Source organism: Tetrao urogallus, assembly GCF_951394365.1.
Source record: "Tetrao urogallus genome assembly, chromosome: 24".
Lineage (NCBI taxonomy): Eukaryota > Metazoa > Chordata > Aves > Galliformes > Phasianidae > Tetrao > Tetrao urogallus.
In genome coordinates this window covers 3,485,841-3,507,174 of record NC_136837.1, presented here as the reverse complement: position 1 = coordinate 3,507,174, position 21,334 = coordinate 3,485,841, and the positions used below count along the sequence as shown (strand labels likewise).

Here is a 21,334-nt window from a genome sequence, read left to right as displayed (position 1 = left end):
GGGCAGGAGCGGGCGGGGCGGCGGCGCGCAGCCCGAGGGCTCCGCAGCGGCCGCCCGGGCGCCGCCCGCCGCCGCCGCCACCGCGGCCGTAGAAGCCCCCGCATCCCGGGGGCGAGGAGCGGCGGTATGAAGCGGTGCCGTTCGGACGAGCTGCAGCAACCCGAAGAGGAGCACGGGGCCGCGGGGGAGCAGCACGGAGCTGCAGCCATGGAAGCTAAAACCGGGGAGGCGGCGGTGGTCCCGGAGGCGGGTGGTGGTGGTCCCCCGCCGCGCTCCAAACCCCCCGACCTGAAGGTGAGCAACGGGAGGGAGATGGGGGGGCTGAGGGTCCCTGCAGGTTATTGCTGGGACTGTCTGTAGGGTAACCGTGGGGTTATTGGGGCAGGCAGTGACCTGTGAGCCTGGCATTGGGGTGCTGGAGGGATGTGTGGCATGGTGGGTGCCAATGGCACCAGCATGTGGTCCCCGTGCTGCCACAGGTGTCACCTTGAAGGATGAGGGATGGCCCTACGATGGGGTTGGTCCCACTGTGGTGATGGACCCACAATAGGGATGGTCCTACGGTGGGGATGGCCCAGCAGTAGGGATAGCCACACAATGGGATTGGTCCCATGATGGGGATGGTTCCACCATGGAGACCCCTAACAGTACAGATGGCCACACAATGGGGATAGTCCAATGATGGGTTTGTTTTTGGGATGAAAATACTCTTGGGATGAGGATGCTCTTGGGGGTGAAGGTGCTCTTGGGATGACAATGTTCCCAGGGCTAAGGATGGTCCCACGATGGCGATGCTCGCAGTCTGGGGATGCTCTTGGGATGGAGATGCCCCTGGGATGAGCATGTCCCTGCAGTGATGATGCTGCTGGGGTGAAGCAGTCCCAGCAGCTGCCCACGCTGCCCAAACAACCCCAGGAATCCACCTGCATCCCTCAGATGCGCATCCAGTGCTGAGCTGGAGCTCAGCCCATCTTCAGCCACATCCAGCTCATGGCAGTGACCAGGCTGCCATTGATTTTATTGATGCAAGCACGGTGCCCAAATGCAGGTTTACCTCTTGATGTTCCCCGTAACGCATTTGTAGCCCAATAATTAATTGCCTGTATGGAGTCAATCCTCAAATGTGCTTCGTGAAGGAAAAATTGCGTCCTGGTGCTGCCCGCAGCTCCCAAAGGGAGCTCAGTGCTGGCCCTTCCACCACTACCACCAATTCCTACTGCTGCCATTCGTGGCATCTTTAGGAAGCGGAGTCATCTGGAAGTTCTCCTGCCCCAGGTCCCTCTGGAGCTGTTCCAGGCTGGTGCCCAATCCCAGATTCACAGCCCCACACTCAGCTCCCAGTGGGCAGTGAAGGAGCCTCAGGTGTGAACTTCTGTATGCTGGGACAGTTTTGAGCTGGGAACATGGAAACAAAGAGCTGCATTGTGTTGTGCCCATCCCCAAGCCCCAGCATAGATCCAGCAGCTTACCTTTCCCCAACCCCAAGTCCTGTGCTAAGAGCAAAGGCTCCATTAGGGAAAAAGAGGTTTAAAAAAGAAAAGAAAAGTTCTGGCAAGGAGCAGAGCAGATGCATGACACATAGTTTTGCTTAAAAATATGTTGGGTGGCGGAGATTTCTGCTCTGCAGCAGAGTGGCTGGAGCCATACAAACACTGCAGCCTCCTGGCTGCAGCTCTGGGCTCACCAGTCCCTGCACAGGGGCACTTACAGCTCAGCTCCCACTCCTGTGTCCCCAAGCATCTCAGATCTGGGTGTATTTCTCTCTATTTTCCCAAATGGTCCAATCTGTCAGAGGGCTGAAAGCTGAAACCTGGCATCGTTTCCATCTCCAGTTTCACCATCTCCATCTGCGCCGCCCCAGCTTTTCCTTCCTCTGAACCCGAAAGCTGAGAGCAGCCATGACCCCACAGTGCTGTCCTCAGCCTTTCCCCTTCTTTGGGCCTGACCCAACCCCGTGTGATGGGGAGCAGCCATCCAGGGGGTCCCACCATGCAGCCCTGGGGGCCTTGGCATGAGCAGTGGGGTGGGATTGTGGTGGGCTGAGCTTTGAACCTCGCAGGCGGGCCGCAGAGGACAACTCCTCTCCGTAAAGGTCGCCAGCCACCTATTCTCAACCCGCTGGTACATTTCTATTTAATCCATCGCACGAACAATTTTCCAAGCGTATTTTGGTCTTAAAAGGACACCGCCAAGGTGAGATGGATCCCCTGTGGCTGCCAGAGCAGAGCTGCTGTCAGGCAGCTCCAGCAGCAGCGTGGTCACCAAAGCAGCTCCATCCATCACCTCCCCAGGGCATCGCTTACCCACACCTCCCAGGGTGATGCCAAGGACCCCAACAGCTCCTCATGCCCCATGGGGGCTGATTGCTAAGCCCCTAGCCCCCCCAAAGGAGAGCATCTTCCCATGCAGGAGATGTTCAGATGCTGCAGCAAGGACCCCAGCATGCTTTCAGCATCTCTGCGGTTGATAACAGCAATGCAAAGGTGACAGCCACGGGCTGATGCCCTCCGTGTTATCATCCAGTGACTCCCAGCTCCTCTCCATGCCCTATAGATTTGAGGTCCGGAGCTCCCCAGCTGCAGCAGCACCTGGTAGTTGCAGCCAAAGGTGCAGATTTGCTTGCAGGCAGTGCACTACATCACTACAGCACTTCGGTAGTGCACGGAGCAACATGACTAACACTTGTCACGTGTTTGTTCTCTCCTCCTGTCCCCAAGAGGAGAAGCGTGGGGGGGGGGGAGTGCTTTATTTTCCATTTTAGAACATCTATGTGTTTGTGGCTGAGGGGTCCTGTCCTCCCCTGGTGCCCTGAGGTGCTGGGTGTTGTGGGATGGGATGAGATGCAATGGGATGCAGTGGGGTAGTTTTCCACTCTCTTTATGCAGTGCCTCCAATGGGCTGCAGAATATTGGCTGGAGCCTCTGGGCATGCCAGGGATATGCATAATTAATAGTGATAATAATAATAATTGAACCTGGCACGTGGCTCTGCTATACGGTCGTGGTGATAAGATCCCCTCCTTGTGCATCTGAAACCTGAGGAATGGAGGTTGAATGTCAGGGCAGAGCCCATCAAAGAGCTGGAAAACCTTTGGTGATGGACCACGAGTTCCTCTGTGCCAAACCCAGCTGATACCCCAGGTCTGATCCACTGGCACAGGGATGTGAGCCAGGAGCTGCTCCTCTGCAGTCCATGGAAACCAGATCCTGGCATCACTAGGAGACCTTACCTGTGTTAATAAATACGTGTGTATGTGTATTCTGGTAATAATCTTGGTGGTTTACAGCTGCCTGCACAGCAAGATTAACCTCCATATCCATTGCATCAGTTATTAAGCAATGGCAGTTCCAAAATAGCCCATGTAGACAATCTGTTCCGAGCCACGAGCAGCTCTGTGCCAGAAAAATGCCTCTGCTGTAGAAGTGCAGTCACATCCCGGAGCAACACAAGAAAAACAGAGATTTTACATCAGCAATAAGTATTGCAGAGCAGCAGCGTGTTCACAGGGGCCACTCTTCATTGCCAACAGGTCCATAGTTCAGCGAGCCCTACATCCACAGCCCAGCAATGCCAGGATCCTGCTCCCTTCTTTTGGCCTCTTTTTCCTTTTTTTTCCCCTTTTTTTTGGCTTCCACCCAATGCAGCTGCTATAGAATGTCTTTATTGCACCTTTCCCTTTGTTTTGTTTCTTTTTCCCTCAAGGAAAGGCGTTGCTTGTTCCTTTCCACCTGGACTTCCTAAAGAGCAAACTGTGCATCTGAGGCTACGTCGTACCCTTGGTGACAGAAATCCACAGCTTTGTGGTTATTACCCACCTAATGCTGCTTCTGTTTCCATAGAGACACTATAAATAGAATAAAATTTAAATCACAATTTCCCCAAGTAGCAATCCAGCGTTGTGGATTCGTTACAGACTTTTTGGGAAGAACCAGGAGGGCATGCGTTTTCATTATGAACGGGTAATGGAAGGATTCAAGGTTTTCCCTGCAGTGTTTAGTGCTTGTGTAACACCCCCGTTTCAGGTTGGATGTTAGGAAATAAGAGTGGTCAGCACTGGACCAGGCTGCCCTGGTGGGAGGTGGGGGGGGAGTCACTGTCCCTAGGGGTGCTGCAGTCAATGGGGACAGTGGGATGGATTGGGGTTGGACTGGGTGATCCAAGAGACCTTTTCCTGCCTTCATGATCCTGTGGTTCTGTGATCCCCTGTGCATCCTGCAGGTGTGATGAGAATGAGCCCCTCGTGGATGCTGGGCTTTCATATCTGCAGGCTTAGGAGATGGGGTCCCTCCTGCAGGGATGTGAAGCCCTGTGGTCGTCTGTGGCTCCCAAAGGTCACATCTCAGAAACCAGTGCTTTTGCCAAGTGGCCACAAAAGCTATAAGTAGCTCCCTGCATGCTTGTTTTCAAGCATGAGTAAATGACAGTGCTCCAATTACGGGAATCAGTTTCCCTGGGGAGAAATCTCTGCTGCACTGCATCAGCAGCAAAATTCCCCTGAACCTCAGCAGGGCCAGGATCATCATCTGGAGACCCACAGTGCCCATCTCCTGGGGATGCTGTCCAGGCACTGTAGTGACTGTGAGGAACTGCTCTGGAGTTATGTGGCCACAATCAGCAGTAGATTTGTTCCAGCACCCAGACCACAGGAGGGGTGCCATCCCTACTGCATGCTGGGGCTGATGCTGTGGGGCTGGGGGGGGACCGTGGGTTCTCCTACTAAAAACATGCTGCCCTTAGGGTTGCTTGGAGGTTTGTGTGGCTTTCTGCATGCTTTTGCTGCTCCTTCAGAGACCTGTATGGGTGCTGCTGGAGCTGCAGCCCTGAGCCATCCTGAGCCACCCTGCGTGTCCCCAGCTCTGCACACCATCAATGTTTAGCACTCACTCAGGGTGCCTGCAGCTGTGCTGGCTCCCCCACTCAGGTCCTCTTGGAAAATGGGGGTGTCCCCCCGCCCCCAAAAAGCTCTTAGCCCTTACACATCACGTTTTGGCGCAGCGCTGGTGTGAGCACTGTCTGGGGACACCCCCAAAGGACATTTGTCACTTGTCTCTGTAACCTCCAACTGCTGAAACACAGCCATGGGAGCGAGCTGATGCCATCCTTCTGGACAATAACAGGACGTTCTCTCCTCTCATTCCTTGCAGAAAATCCAGCAGCTGTCTGAGGGCTCCATGTTCGGCCACGGCTTGAAGCACCTCTTCCACAGCCGCCGGCGGTCGAGGGAACGCGAGCACCAGAACTCACAGGATTCACTGCCACCTCATTATGGGCTGTCTGACCACGAATCCCCCGACGAGAAGGAGCGCTCCCCGGAGATGCACCGCGTCTCCTACGCCGTTTCCCTGCACGACCTCCCAGCGCGTCCCACCGCCTTCAACCGGGTGCTGCAGCAGATCCGTTCCCGTCCCTCCATCAAGCGTGGCACCAGCCTTCACAGTGGAAGCCGGAGGGCCAAGAGTGGCTCCTTGGACCCCCAGAAGGGCAGCCCACACCTCATCCGAAAAGCTCCCCAGGACAGCAGCCTCACCGCCATCCTGCATCAGCATCAGGGTCGGCCCAGGTCGTCCTCCACCACTGACACTGCCATCCTGCTGGCTGAGAGCGGGGCCGTCTATCTGCTCACTGAGGACAGCGAGAGCCTGGCTGATAAGGTAGGGATTATTATTATGGGATGGTTGGGGGAGGGTACAGAGCCATAGAGATGAGGATGGATCTGCTCCTGGTGTATTGGGTTTGCAGAGCGCAGATCCCTCCCGGCTGCTGCTGGGGTTTGTGCTCCTCATGGGGTTGGAGAAGGCGGGGATGTGCTGAATTCCAAGCCTGGAGTTGAGTTGAGAAGCACAGAAGTGAACCTGGCAAAGTTCAGATCGCTTTGATGCCACCCAATGATGCCACCTCTTCCTCTCCTGGAAAAGCTGTGGCAGGAAGGATTCAGGGACCAGTGACACTGATTTATCTCAACAGAAGTTTCTCATTTGAGCTGGTCATCTGTTGCTCTAAGGGGCAAGTCAGCAGGTATTTGCCCACCTTATTAATTGCTCATCAGATGCTGAACCTGCTGATAACCCAGAGAGGGGTGAGCACAGTGCACGCTGAGGTCAGATGAGGGATGCTGATGCTCAGCCACACATCCCAGCCCATGGGTGCTGTATGGGAACTGCTGAATCACAGCCTGAACCTTGGAGGCAAGCAATAAGTCAGCCATGGGAGCACAGGTGAAGGTAACCTGCGTTGTTGGAAGGAGTGGAGCCTGGTTGCACCTCTCCTAGACCCTCACATTTATTGATTATACAACTGCATTTAGAGAATGAGCTTCCAGAGCTGGGGAACAACCCCAGATCCCCTCTGTTAACCATTCCAGCACGCTGCAGCACATCCAGCTCCTGGTCCCTTCCTTTAGCTAGCAGGTGCCACATCCCACCTGAACTTAGGGACAAAATCCCCTTTCTTTCATGGGTCACATCTCACCTGGGTTTGGGGACAAAATCCCAATTCCTCCGTAGGATCTTCACTCCCCTCCACCAGGTGTGAAAGCAAAGCTGTGTCTGCCAGCAGCAGGATGCAGCCAAAATGAACCCAGCTTTGGAAAGACAGCAAGGAGAGCAGCTGGTGTATTCCCAGTGAACAGAAAGGAGTAGTGATGGATGCAGGAAGAAGCAAACTTGGTGCCCATGCTTGGGGCACAATGGGAAGGGAACAGCACAGCAAGGCTGCAGATCACCCCCCCCACTCCCCCAACATGATTTCTAAACCACTCTGTGCATAGCTAATAGGGAGGATGCTATTTCCATCCAGTGTTTAGCCCTGTTAATTATGAAAGAGCTGAGATTACCGTGGCAGCACGGCACACCGAGGTTGAGGTGAATGGCAGAGCTGTGCTGGGTGGGCAATGGTCATAAAATAACGAGGAAAGAGTTCAGAAATAGAGGCAGTGGTATGCAGGGATTTTTGGTCTATAGAGGTCAGCAGTGTCTGCTTGCTGCAGCCCAGAGGGGTCAGAAATCACTGTGATTTGCCTGAAGGTACAGCAGTGCGTTAGCCAAGCTGTAGGGCTTGGTGACACAGCCAAGTGGGGTATTGAGGTTTTGATGCACTAAAAGAGGGACAGGAGGTGTGGTGGCTCTGGGAAGGAGGCAGCAGCACAGGGCTAAGGTGCTTGGCATGGCCAGGAATAGCTCTGTAATAGGATGGAAGTGGCTGGGCAGAGCCTGGGGGTGGGAGAGTGGAGGAGACCCAGCAGGGTATGGAAGCATTGTGCCCCCCCCCCCAGCTGCTCCTCCTTGGCTCCAAGCATCCGAGAGGGAAGTCTGACCTGCAGACCCGTGTTGCTCTGTGAGGGAATGAAGAAAGGATCACAGAGATATTTTTTGTTTTCCCTTGGCTTTTCCTGCTCCATAGCTGTAAGTGCAGCTGTGCTGGTAGCAGATCCAGCACTGCTCCCTTGTGACGGTGGCACAGAGATGGGGCACCTCTGGGTTGTGGGTATCTGTCCCCATAGCAGAACCACAGCTGCAGCTGACCCCCCCTGGCAGCATCAACACCCAGACCAGGTCCAGGGCCAGGAGCCGTGCAGGTCATTAATCTGAGCAGCCACAGCCTAAATTTCCTGCTGAATCCTCTTTGGTTGCAGCCCAAGTTTGGAGCTGAAGCCATTTGCACCAGGAGGTGGGAGCAGAGCAGCAGTGCAACAAGGGGATGAATAATTAACTGCTTATGACACAAAGAGTAATAGGAAGAGAGGCAATACCAGGGCCATTGTGGGGCAGTGGAAAAAATAAACTATTTAGAGAAACAAGAGCTACGTGACATTCTCATACCGTATTATTTTTCCATAGCCCAAAGGGAGCTGCCTGCCTGCAAACAGCTCATCTTCTGCTGGGGCTGTGGATGGGGAGATGTTCTGCAGGGTTAAAAAAGAATTGCAGCTGTGCTGTGCGTGCCTATGCTGTGAGATTTAGGATGGGGTAGGGTAGGATGGGGTAGGATAGGATAGGATGAAATTGAATGGAATTAGAACGGAGGGGAATTTAGAACAGGATAGAATGGAACGGAATGGGGTGGGATGGGATGGAACAGAATAGGGTAGAATGGAATGGAATAGGATGGGACAGGACAGGACAGGACAGGACAGGACAGGACAGGACAGGATAGGATAGGATAGGATAGGATAGGATAGGATAGGATAGGATAGGATGAAACTGATTTTGAATGGAAGGGAAGAGAAGGGAATGAGGAGAATAAAAGGGAAGAGAAAGGAGAGGGGAGGAGAGGAGAAATTCAGTTGGAAGGGACCATCAGAGATCATCTAGCCCAACTGTCTGACCTCTAAATTGTGCCCTAAAAGGGATCTTTACCACCAAAGAGCCCTTGGGCTGCGGGAGCCCCTTCCTGGGGATGCAGATGCAAATAACCTGGGAGCACTGCTGGATTTCACAGCTTGCTGCCTCAGCCAAAGCAGGACAGCATGTTGGGGTGTTCATTAATGCTGGTGTTGGATCTGCTGCTCGGTGTTTCACGTGAGGACGTGCCAGCTGGGGACATGGTGGCACATGGGGCAGTGGCAGGGGGACGGTTGGGGCACGGGCAGGCAATGGGAACGTGCTGCAGAGCTTTCCCCTTATCTCCCTAATCCCCTCCCCTGGTGACCCGCCAGCGCACAGGGGGAGGCAGACAGGAGGATTACGGCCACGGAGCTGCTGGCTGCAGGTCCCCGGGCTGCTATTCCCCCAGCAGTGGGGCGGGCTGAGAGCCAGCGCTGGCGGAGCAGAGCATCCCAGGGGGACCCTCGTCCCCGTCCCCCTCCCCATCCCCGCAGCGAAGGACGGAGTCGGGACGGAGCAGCCGCGGGACCCTTTGCACGTTGCTGCCGGGGAGCTGCGTGGAAGCCTGCGGGGCGTGCGGGATGGTTCACGTCCAGGTGAGCCCCCAAAATCAAAAAGCTCAGGGGACCGGAGGGGACGTGGAGCGGAATGCGACCGTTAGAGGGCAGCGTTACCGCAGCGCGATGCCGGGGCGGTGCGTCCGCCCGGCCGTCTGTCTGTCTGTCTGTGCCAGCGCCGTGACGCAGGGGGAGGCGAGTGGCAGCGCTCAGCCCCATTCGCCCCGTTGCGGACCCACACCGCGCCCCACAGGCAGGCTCCGTGCCCGCTGCCCTCGTCTTCCCCCTGCAAGTGACAGCACCAGCTGCCATCGCTGCGGCCCCGGTCCGGATGCTTCTTCCATGAGACAGCGGTGGGACGGAGGCAGCTGGGGCTCGTACATGTCAGCCTTGGGATGGTTACCGAAGGGAGACGAGCCTCGCTTATTTATAGGCTGCCAGCCCTGATGCCGTGCCCGCTGCTCCCCTCCCTGCACCATGGAGGTGTTCCCCAGCCTTGTGGGGGTGGTCAGTCGTTGCAGCTCAATCCCTGGTGTCCCCGGAGGCACCGAATGCAGAGCAGGGCTCATCCCTGCTCAATATAGCTGTCACGGTGGCTGTATCAGGAGACACTGAGCGTGCACCCCACAGCCATCACTGGGCTGGGGACAAGTGGAGGTGTTGGGGGGCTCAGGGCAGCCCCAGCACAGCAGCAGGGATGGCTCAGCCTTCGCCCCGTGGGGCACTCAGGCAAAGTTCAGCGCCCATTCCTGGCTGGCCCAGCACCGCTGGCATCCACCCGCATTGGGTTTCAGGGAGGGGAGGGGATGGGTTTTGTGCCTCTTACGGCTCTGGTTACTCAGAACTTGTGTCAGTTGATAATTGGGACGGACAGAGGGACGCAGGGAGAGCACAGCCCGAGCCCAGCTTCAGCAGAAGATGCCCTGGTGCCAGGAGCTTGCTGGTAGGAAGGTTTGGCTCCACAGTGCTGATTGAGTATCCTTCTTCCTGCTGCAGGAGGGGACGCGGTAGCACTGGGTGTTCTGGGCAACGGGGGGGCTGCTGAGGGTTTGGGATCCCCATCGGTGCTTTGAGGAGCAGGGAAGAGCAGTTCTGAAAGCGCAGATACGCCGGATTGCTGTTTAATTAATTCAGGAGAAGATGATCAGGCTCTCGTACTGATTCACCCCCTAGCAGAAAACATCATGTTCCTCACTCAGCCTTCTCTGACATATGGCTGTTGTTTCCAGCCCACCCCCAGCTCCTGCTCACTGACAAGCAGCAATGCTGAGCACATGCTGCGTGGGGTCCGGCTGTCACGGGGACCCCCCAGGGCAGCGGGGGGTGGGCGAGGGTTGGGAGCAGAATGGGGCTCCTGGGGGCTGAGTCAGGGTGAGCAAAGCATGGTCCTGCCCTGGGACTCCTGACCCTGCTGCCTCCACCTCCTCCATCTGCCAGCAGCACCAAACCCTTGCAGTACAGGCAGCTTTAGCACTTCCTGACCCAGCAGAGGAAGTGGCAGCACCATTCCCGGAGCTCCCGGCGTTCCTCTCTCCCATAAACTAATTTTCCCCTAAATTCTCCAAGCTTAGACATGGCCCCGAATAACTGTAGCTGCGGGGGATGGTCACTGAATTGTCCTGGCCATTTGTTCCTCACGTGTGATTGATGTCCAGGGCTGCTGTGACATGTGCCCAGGGACTGCAGGACTGCCCCATTGGGACCTACTGTGGTGGCACTGCATGGGGAACGCAGAGATGCTCAGAGCAGGGTGAGGACACATCCCCATGACCCCAAGGACCCATCTCTGTGCAGGGCAGGAGCACGTCCCCAGTGCCCCAGTGCCACCACGTTTCCACGTGGTTCCTTTGCTGTTCCCTGCACCCCGTTCCCAGGCTGTTGCCTCTCCCCCAGGCTCCCTCCCCTCTCACCAGCCTGTGCCGCCTGTTCTTGGCTGCTTCTCAGCCTCGCAGAGCCTCTGCTGCAAATCCCACTGCGCCTTTCTCTGCCCCTTGGACTCCTTAACTGCAGCCATGGCAGAGGGAGAGGATCTGACGCTTGGCAGGAGTGAGCAGGGCATCCTCATGCAAGATCCACACCCTCCTGACTCCTGTCCTGGGAAGAGGATATTGCTCTTAAATTCTCTCCTGGGTGTCTTTGTAAGTACCCCCCATCTGCTCCTCTAAGCAAGGATCTCGGGGTGTGCAGGGCTGCAGGGTGGTACCCAGTGCAAGGCTTGGGATGCTCATGGGATTATCTGACCTGAGCTTTCTGCTCCTGGGGGTTTTAACTTACGGGGGAATTGGTGCTTTTTGGAGGACTCTGTGCCCTTCTGTGTGAATTGGGTTGGAATCTGCTGCTGCTGTGCAGGGTGTGTGGGCAGGGGCTTGCTCATGCAGGCTCACAGCATGATGAGGGCAGGAGAGATTTGCCAACAGAATCTGGAGAGGGCAGACCTGAGAAATGTGGGGACTGTTGGTGTAGGAAGCACCCATTGGGGTTTATGGCACACAGGGTCCCTGCAGAGCCATGCAAGCTGTGGTTTGGGGATTGAGCAGTTCCCTCCAGCACTGCTCCCAGCCCCAGGGCTGTTGGGATGAATTCAGCCATCTGCTCCTTGATCTCCAGCACCATCTCATCCAACTGCCTGCCAGCCTGGCTGGAGATGCCCTGGGCATTGTGCTTGTGCACTGTGAGCAGGACCCTCATCCTGCTTCTACCCTTGGTGTTTAATTAGAGGTGTTGAACTGTGCTTTGGCAGCTGCACATCACAGATCTGCTCATGTCAGGCTGCTCCAGTTTCTGGTGCACTGTGATGTACGGTGCTGGTGCAGGGGGATGCGCTGGGTCCAGCAGCACTGGAAATGCATCTGTGTCTCAGAGCAGCTGCTGCCTCCATGTCCCCTGCTTGCTCCATCTGCAGCTGTCCTTATCATTGCCCTGTCAGAACCCACGTCTGCACCCAGAGCAGCTCCGAGCTGGTGGTGGTATCCATGCATGGGCATGGACAGATGTGGGGACAGCCTGAGAGGTGATGGGAGGCGATGGCAAGCAGTGCTCAGGGCAGTCTGCGTGTCTCAGCTGTGGGAACAGCACAGCCCTCCCCATTAAGCATGTATCTAGGTCACGATCAGCTCACTGCTCCGGCCTGTACAATTAAATGTGTGGCAGAAGAGACTTCCTAAGCTGTTGTCTTTATGCCTTTTACTGAAAAAGAAGCAAACCAGAGCGCTGCAGCCCAGCCTCTCCCATTCAGCCTGCCATCCATGTTTATGCTCAGCCAGCACAGAGCAGAGCCCAGCACTGGGAGCAGCTTATCCAAGCTGCAGGTCAGTTTCCTTGCCCAGAACCTTGGCTTTGACTCCAGCAAAATGCAGGGACTGGTGACTCCAGGCTGCCACCAGCTGCTGCAGTACCCGAGCTTTGCTGCCGCTCCGCTCGCTTTGCAGCCGTGACATTTAATAGCTTTTTAATTGCACATGAGGGAATCACAGTTAAGAGACAAAGCGAAGTATCAAATACCTGGAGCTGGCACGTAGGCGGCTCGGCTGCTCCGTGCCATGGCAGAGGCTGCAGCACTCAGTGCAAGCTCCCCATCGCTCTCTATTGCACCGAATGGAGCTAACACAGATGGCTGCTCCCCGGTGTGGCCTTTTGGAGGTGGATTTTGGCACCTCCAGGGCCGGTGGCTGGCTCTCCATGCAGCCTTCAGGTGTTGCACTCAGGTCTGTGTCCACATCACTGTACTGTGGCTGCTTCTTTGCATGCCCCCAGCACAGATGTTGCTTCCCCACTTCCAGAACCTCAGCAATAGGTAACGAGCAGAGCTCCCCAGCATCAGTGTGACACTGGGGGCGTGATGTCCCCCGTGTGCTTGCTGCAAGCTTTCTTCCTGGCGTGCTAAAAGTACAGCTCTGAGGCTCACAAGCATATATTTATCCTAAATGTGCCACTCTAAGGAGCAAGCTGCACTCCTGCATCGCCGTGCACAGCGAACCCTGAGCACACGGTGCGAAGGCAGGGAGAGACCCCAGCAGTTCCCACAGTGGGAACACAGAGCTGCGGGTGCTGAGCATGCAGGTGGGAACGCAGAGGTGTCGTTACCACCATTCCCATGAGTAACACCCCCACAGAGATCTTCATGGTGCAGTGAGGATCAAAGCATCCCAACTGTGAGCGGAGCTGCTGCCGGGCTACCGAGCGCTCAGTGGCTTGGCTGGGATTTTCCCATGCATAGTTTCCCATCCGGAGTTCTACTTTGTGCCTCCGCTTGGCTTTTCCCAGGCTCAGCATCCTGGTGTGTGACAGCGTGGGCGCTCAGTGCCCGTCACAACACCCCGCAGTGGGGCACAGGCAACGTGCAGGGCTGGAGGCGGCGTGCGTATCCCGCTGGAGGGATGAGGGCTGTTTCTGCATTACAGCCCTGAAAGCTACAGTCAGAGTAGAGCTGTAAACAGCTCGGAAGGATTTACTGAGTCGGCAATCCGGCAGCACACAGCTCAGCTCAGCCCCGATGCTGCCTGAGCGCTTGGGAAGCTCACAGGGCTGCGGGGACGGCTCTGCACGGGGGGCTGCAGCCCTGCACCCGGGCTGGGGGCTCTGCTGGGGGACGTGCTGCCCCTGAGCCCCCCCCCCCCGGGCAGTCCCTGAGTACCCCCTGGGCTGACCCCTGCCATGGCATCGCAGTGGGGATGCAGCCAAGCAGCCCGCGCCGAGTAGCCCTGGGGGATCCGAATCTGCTGGAGATGGAGGTAGGTGCCGTGGTGATCGGGTTTGGGTTTGGTTTGGGATTGGGTTTGGGGAGGATGGGCAAAGAGATCTCATTTCTGGTGCTGACAGCGGGATCCAGACGTGGATACTCAATGCGTGGAGACCAAGGGGTGATCTGTGCCGGAGCGGCAGGGATGGGGTGGGAAGCTCCACTGGGAGCTGAAACCCTTAACGTGCTTCTGATTATCTGTAAGAAAAATTACTGTCAGGCTGGGAAATGAACAGAGGCAGCTGCTGCTGTCCCCTCTGTCTGTATGGGGTTGGTGGCAGCCAGCAGGCAGGGCGCAGAGGGCATGGGGCAAAGCAAAGAGGGCATGGAGCTCCTGCTCCAGTCCCTGCTGCAGGCTTGGAAGGAAAGTGGGAGGTGTGAGTCAGGGCTTCTGCTTCTGTTTTCAATGCCTGGGGTGGGAATAGTGGCTCTGATCTGCACGGCATGGGGCTGGGAACCTACATGGGGATGGGAAGGGGCTGGGGACATCCCCTGTAATGCCAGGCTGATGGCAGCTAGCAGCTCACAGGAAAGATCTACACTGAGTTCTGCTTTGCTCTGAGCCCCCCGGGGGGAGAGGGGCCATGGGGACAGCTACACTTCATTAATGACTACCCAAAAATCGACCTCTCCACAGCCACGTGGCATTAGCTCATCTCCCATGCTTCCTAATAGGTTGCAGCATATGGAAACCAAAATAGTTTGGAGCATGAGTAAGTGTCCCGAGAGCTATCTTCTGAACTCTGTGATCGTTGTGCAATTTCTTAAAATGGGTTTGAATCCCTCGCAGCCCCGCTGGGTGACCCAAAGCCCTTTGCTGGGGACACAGCTGTGGCCCTGGGCTCCTCACCTTCTACCTGGGCTTTCCTCCATCAAACCTGCAGCAGCAAACAAACCAGCATTGCATAATTGTGCCCGGCCGTGGCCCTCCAAGCACTGTTTGCTCAGTTTATTAACTTGAGCCTTTTGCATATCTCAGCTCTCCCGGGCTGAACTCTGGTGATAAGAATAATTTTCCTCCTCTCATCCTGCATTCCTCCCGCATCCCACATCAGCTCCCCCCTCCAGCCTGCCTGGAAAACAAGCATGGGAGATGGACGCTTTCATTTCAGCGTGCTTACCAGAAGGTTTTACTGCATGTAGGGAAAGTGTGGCTGCTGCTAATCCCCCTGCTAAATCTGCTGCACAGTCATTTAGGCTGGCTGGGATTTAGCAGGCACTGCCTGTTAATGCTGCAGAGATCTGTATTGTCTTTTTGTTGTTGTTGTTGCCGCTTTCAGAGCAATAACCTGATGTGGCTCTCACATGGTTCTGCCCTGTGTCTGAGATAGGGCAGAGCTTTCTTGTGGTTTTGGAGGATTTTGCCCCGACCACAGCAGCACAGTGGGCAGCATCAGCGCTGTGCCACCATCCCTGTGCTCCCAAAGAGGCTCCCCCCAATAAATCCCAGAGATGGGATTTGCAGGAGCTCAGCATTGCACGAGGTCAGACCCCACTGAGGCCGTTTTCAGGGCTGGGATCAGCGATTCCCAAACCTCCTCCTGTTTCTCCAAAGCTCCTGGGGTGCAGCTGGGGCTCCCCACCTCCCTCCACTCAAAGCCTGCAAGCGTTTCACAGGGTTACATGCATGGAAACAACACAAATTCAGCTCCAGGATAAAGGGAACTGGAGGCTCTGCTGTGATAACACCGCATTTCATAGAAGTTTGAGCCACTTCTCCCTTTCGTTGCCCCGTTTCACGTTTCCTGTTCCGGCTGCTCCAGGGCTGCTTTTCTTTTTCCACTGCTGTTTTTTTGTCCTTTGCTGTCTATAAATGGGACATCTGGGGTAACAGCCTGCTTCCTGCTGCCTCCCACTTCTTCCTGGCCATAAGAACCAAAAGCAAAACCTTCCCCTGGACTGAAGGGGAGCATCAAGCCCAGGGTTCTTTTTGGAAAATGCTGATCCAAAAGGGATGGAGCTACGTGCAGCTCTGCCCTGGAAGCAGGCAGGTCCTGTTTGTTTTTCCCTTTGCTTGCATCCTTGAGTACCTTTCCCCTGTAACAGAGAAATAAGAAAAGCCCAGCCTAGGGGCTGGGGGCTGCACAGAGCTTGTAGTTATCTGTGTTAACTACAGAAAGCACTGCAAGAAGACCCTTATAATGAGAACCAGTGCCCCTGGGTGGTCTCCAGCAAGCACGAGCCATGCCTTATATAAAGCCCTACAAACCCCATGCTGGGCACTAGGACAGGCATAGCCCCTGGCTCTGTGTCCACAGCAAGGGAGGGACATGAAAACAAGAGGAGAGCATTTCCCTGCTCCTCGAGCCCGGCTCAGCACTTGACACAGAAAGGAACCTCGATAAGCAGCACCTTGAGAACATTCCTCCCTCCTGCACAAGGCATTTCCCAGTGATAAAACACTCTTAAGTAATGATCTCGCGGCGTTATCCCTATTAAAGGGTCACTCGGGGAAAATGTGATGGAAATGAGAAATTATTCAGGTCTGCCAACAGTATTTAACTTTCAAGCAGCTCTTAATTAGAAGCCAGGAGCCATTTATACAACCGTTGAGATTTGCATAGGAATCTGCATGTAGAAGCTGGGAAGAATGATGATTTTCAAGTGGTGAAGCAGCATACTGGGGGTTGGGGGTTGCTGGCCTGGGGTCCAGGCTCTGTGGGTGTTTGAAGCCCAGCCTCAGGAAGGTGGTTCTCTCTCTCCCAACTCCTCAATTTTTCCATCTTTAAATGGAGACCATTGTGTGCCTGCAGGTCCCAGCAGGCGACCACTGGGTTGCACAGTCCCTGCTCTGATGGGAGTTCAGATGAGAGGTTTCCATTTCAGCTCCTCTCTGCTTTCCCCAGCACAGAGCTGGTTCCCAGCACTGCATATTCTTTGCTAAGAGCGCAAACCAACCCTGGACAACCATCAGTTATGTCTGTGCCCTCTGACTGGGATTCCGCCTGTACCCAACCAGCTGGGTTGATGGCTAGACTTGATGACCTTAGTGGTCTTTTCATACCTGAATGATTCCACGGCTGGAAAAATGCTTGAGCGGACAGAAAGAAAAATAATCCAACTTCTGGTTAGCTATTCTCCTGCTCTTTCCCATTCTGGTTAGATTCTCTTGCTCTTTCCTCCCTGCGCATCACTCCATGACGCTGAGGCTCCCCCCACTCAGGGCCTCACCCTGCTGAGCTCTGCCCTCATGTCTCATTGAGGTTGGGGAGACCTCTAGAATCCCCAAGTCCAACCTCAACCCATCCCCACCACATCACTCAATGCAACATCCACTCTTTTCTTGAGCACCTCCAGGGATGGTGGCTCCCCCACCATCCCGACCCGATGCCAATGCATCACCTCTCTTACCAAGAAGAAATGTTTCCTGATATCCAACCTACCTCTCCTAATATCCTCTGCCCACAGCTGGATAAGGGGGACGTGGCCACGCTTGGGCTGCCCTCCACCACCGGCCACGGTGACACCGACGGCCCCATCTGCCTGGACGTCCCCGATGGCACTCCGGACCCCCACAGGACCAAGGCAGCCATCGAACACCTGCACCAAAAGATCCTCAAGATCACAGAGCAGATCAAGATCGAGCAGGAAGCTCGTGACGACAACGTGGCCGAGTACCTGAAGCTGGCCAACAACGCGGACAAGCAGCAGGCGTCGCGCATCAAGCAGGTCTTTGAGAAGAAGAACCAGAAATCGGCGCAGACCATCGCGCAGCTGCACAAGAAGCTCGAGCACTACCACAAAAAGCTGAAGGAGATCGAGCAAAACGGCCCGTCCCGACAGCCCAAAGATGTCTTCCGGGACATGCACCAAGGTCTCAAGGACGTCGGGGCAAACGTCCGTTCCAGCATCAGTGGATTTGGTGGTGGTGTGGTGGAGGGCGTCAAAGGAGGGCTCTCGGGGCTGTCTCAGGCCACCCACACCGCAGTGGTGTCCAAGCCTCGGGAATTTGCCAGCTTAATCCGCAATAAATTCGGCAGCGCAGACAACATCGCCCACCTGAAGGACACGTTGGATGATGGACACCCTGAGGAGGCCTCGCGGGCGCTCAGCGGTAGTGCCACGTTGGTTTCCAGCCCCAAGTATGGCAGTGATGATGAGTGCTCCAGTGCCACCTCAGGGTCAGCTGGTGGCAGCAATTCTGGGGCCGGTCCCGGTGGATTGGGGAGCCCCAAATCCAACACGTTGGAAGGCCATCACAGCAATTTTGACACCATCCTGGAGGAGCTGCGGGAGATCAAGGACAGCCAGTCGCACCTGGAGGACTCCATGGAGGACCTCAAGGCACAGCTGCAGCGGGATTACACCTACATGACACAGTGTTTGCAAGAGGAACGCTACAGGTATAGGGCTGAGAGTGGGGGGGGGCAATGTGTGTCACCCAGGGTGACTTTAGGGGACCATGAGGGAACCTTCCTGGGCTTGTGACCGAGCCCTGCACACTGGGGATGGTGGGAGCTGCACCACAGAGGATCAGGAGGTATGTTACCATCATCAGCCCCCGGCAGGAGGGAGGTGGATCCAAGGGTTGGGGTTCTGGGCGGGGAGGGAAGAGGGGGGGGGTCCCTCCAATGCCAGTGCCCCTCTGCCCCCACACACAGGTATGAGCGCCTGGAGGAGCAGCTGAACGACCTCACCGAGCTGCACCAGAATGAAATGACCAACCTGAAACAGGAGCTGGCGAGCATGGAGGAAAAGGTGGCCTACCAGTCCTATGAGAGGGCACGGGACATCCAGGTAGGGGAGCACCAGGGCTCAGCCTCACATTGCACCTTCCACCAAGGGGGCCAGAAAGGGACCCTGGGGGCAATGGAGGGAGGGACAAAGGGAGCCCTTTTTCCAGCTGTTAGCCCCATCCAGATTGGGTCCTTGCTGTGATTTTGTCTCAGCAAGAAGCTGTGTCCCCAGAATGCTGTCTGTGCCCCAGGAAGTCCCTGCTGCCTTAAAATCCCCAGCTGCTCACAGCCATGCAAGGCTCAGGGTGGGATTGTCTACGCTTGGGCTAACATCAGCCCTGCTATCCCAGTTTGGGTAGGTACCCATGGTACAGAGGCCATTCCTAGCACAAACAGGGCACAGATTCACAGAGGGAAACCCATTTCTACCACCCATCACCATCATAATAGGTTTGTGCACATAGCAGAGCTACAGCAAGCAACACCTTGCACAGAGCAAATCCCCAAAGCCCTCAAGTGGGCTAAGTAACACAACTGCACCCTGCAGGAAGCAGTGGAATCCTGCCTGACGCGGGTGACCAAGCTGGAGCTTCAGCAGCAGCAACAGCAAGTGGTGCAGCTGGAAGGAGTGGAGAACGCCAACGCCCGGGCACTGCTGGGCAAATTCATCAATGTCATCCTGGCTCTGATGGCCGTGCTGCTCGTCTTCGTCTCCACCATCGCCAACTTCATCACACCGCTTATGAAGACCCGCATGCGCATCCTCAGCACCGCCCTGCTCGTCCTCTTCCTTTTCTTCCTCTGGAAACACTGGGACTCCATCACCTACTTTCTGGAGCACGTCCTGCTCCCCAGCTGATCCGCAGCACCGGGGTTTTTTTCCATTTCCCAATGGAGGAGTGAGCGGGAAGGGACGGCGCTCCGGAGCCTTTGGTCATTTCTTTGTGCACTCTTTGGTTGCTTTCCTGGCCCTCAGTCAGCTGCGGTTGCTCGGAGCACGGTGAAGTCGGTCCTGTGGGATGCTCAGGGTGGGGGAGTTTTGGATGAAATTGGTAATGAAAGCGGTGTTGGGTTTTTCTAGGGGGACAGTTTGGATGGGATTTTTTGTTTGTTTGTTTTTAAACGTTGATCTGCTATGAAAGTCAATAGGAAGGTCTGCAGGGCCCACCTCAGGGCTGTTGGTAGAGAGGATTGAGCTGGAGCAAACCCAGCTCTGGGAGAAGTTCCTGTACAGAGAGGAGTCACCGGGGCTGGCTTTTCCCTTTCAATCTGAAAGACAGCAAAAAGATGGAGCTGAAGCAAAGCACGTGGCAAAGGAGGAAGCAGGTCCAAGGCAAGCATCACTGCTCCCAGCGAGCTCACAGCAGGACACACGTCTCACCAGCTTCTCCAACCCCATCACCAGGACCAGGGGCAGAGCAGGGCTGCGGTGCCGTCCCCACGCAGACCCAACACCACAAACAGCATCAGCACCAAACGAGACCCCCCCTCTATTGGTTTCCCCTCATTTATTTATTGCCCCTTCCTTTGGCTTCAATTGATCTGATCTCTTCAGGGACACCCAGACTTTCCAGCATCACGCCACTGAGTTTTCCAGCCTCTGCAATGTGTTGTGTGTGCGTGTGTGTGTGCGGTTTTTAAGTTAATTCAAGACTCTTGTTTCCATTTGTGAATCAAAGCTGGTAGCGCCGGGGGAGGTGGGCAGCCGCCTCCCCAGCCCTACACAAGAGCACAGCATGCAGTCTTGGATGTTTCTTAAATTATTTCATACCTATATATTTATGTAATATATCTACACACACACACATACATATATATATATATATATAAATATATACTAAGATCTATCCACAGTCAGATCCTCTTCTGGTGCAAATGGGTGCAACTCCACCAACTCCGGAGGCACTGAACCAGTTTGCCTCAGCTGAGAATTTGGCCTTTAGCAGCTGTCCTGCTCTGCAGCCCCATGTGCAGGGCTGCTTTGGGGCACGGGGGCACGGGGAGGGGTGCATCGCTTCTGACCTGGGCACAGCTGGGAGTATTTTGGCCACCAGGTAGGTACCAGCCTGAATGCATCAGGGTGAAGTGGAGGAGAAGACAGCTGGAGGAGCAAGCAGCAGGTTGGGTTTCAGCTGCTTGCATTGACCTGGAAAGGCAATGGATTGATCAGAGCAGGCAGCTGAGCCAACACGGAAGGAGGAGGCAGGCAATGAGGCCCTGGGGGGAGGAGGGTCCTGGCAGCACCAAGGGCTGGGTGCATGGATGGACCCCATTCTTACACATCCTCCAAGCCTACTGGCTGTTATTTTCCCCCAGGCCAGGGCGCTGCCTTCAGGCTCAGTCACCATTTACCCCCTCTTTGTGCCTCCCACATACATTAGCACCCCCCCAGACCTTCCCCTACAAGTTCCCCACCCCACACTGGGGGTCTCCCCTGCTTCACCCCTTCCCCCCCCGTTGCATCTTCCTGGCTGCTGCCCCATCACCACACTGCCAGACACAGGCATCGATACCTCTGCTTGCCCAGCACCGCTGCCCGCCTGCATCCACACGTTCATTACCTGTTAACCGTTGTCCCTGCCCAGGGAAGCAGCAGCCCCATACAGAGAGCTGGAGATGCCCGGTACCCCATCCGAGCCCCGCACCAGGGATGGCTCCGAGGCTGCGGCCACTGGAGGGCTCCCGGCAGCCGTAAAGAAGAGAAGAGGTGGAGAGAAGATGGGGAGGGGATCTGAAGCAACCCCCCCTCCCCCTATGGGCGCTGGGGCCGGGCGGTGTCCCTCATCCTAATTAGCGCCTTAACCCGTTCCTGCCCGCTGCAGAGCCAGGAGGACGAGGTTTTGGGGTAGGAGCCCCATAAGCTCTGCAGCTAGTGGGGGAAAGGAGCAGCTGCGGTGGATACGGTGCTCAGTGGGGTCCAGGGATGGGCACAGCTTTGAGAGAGGTAGAAAAGCCCCCAAAACGCCGTTCTGCTGTTCAGGGCACGCTGGTTGTGCAGAGCTGCTAGGAACCATCTTTAGAGGCTTGCTAGGGGCAGCAGGG

At 55.8% G+C, this 21,334-nt stretch overlaps 1 protein-coding gene across 2 annotated transcripts; it reads left to right on the top strand.

The window, feature by feature from the left end:
* Positions 1 to 126: 126 nt before the first annotated feature.
* TMCC2 (transmembrane and coiled-coil domain family 2) lies at positions 127 to 19,151 on the top strand (the record flags this gene model as incomplete). 2 transcript variants are annotated; one of them, XM_079546295.1, is made up of 6 exons in its annotated part: positions 127 to 294; positions 5,145 to 5,651; positions 10,876 to 11,016; positions 17,025 to 17,959; positions 18,218 to 18,353; positions 18,840 to 19,151. In XM_079546295.1, 6 exons carry the CDS (start codon positions 127 to 129, stop codon positions 19,149 to 19,151), a joined length of 2,199 nt encoding a protein of 732 aa, XP_079402421.1. The 2 variants fall into 2 exon arrangements, with proteins under 2 accessions (XP_079402421.1, XP_079402422.1); XM_079546296.1 differs by lacking the exon at positions 10,876 to 11,016.
* Positions 19,152 to 21,334: the final 2,183 nt, after the last annotated feature.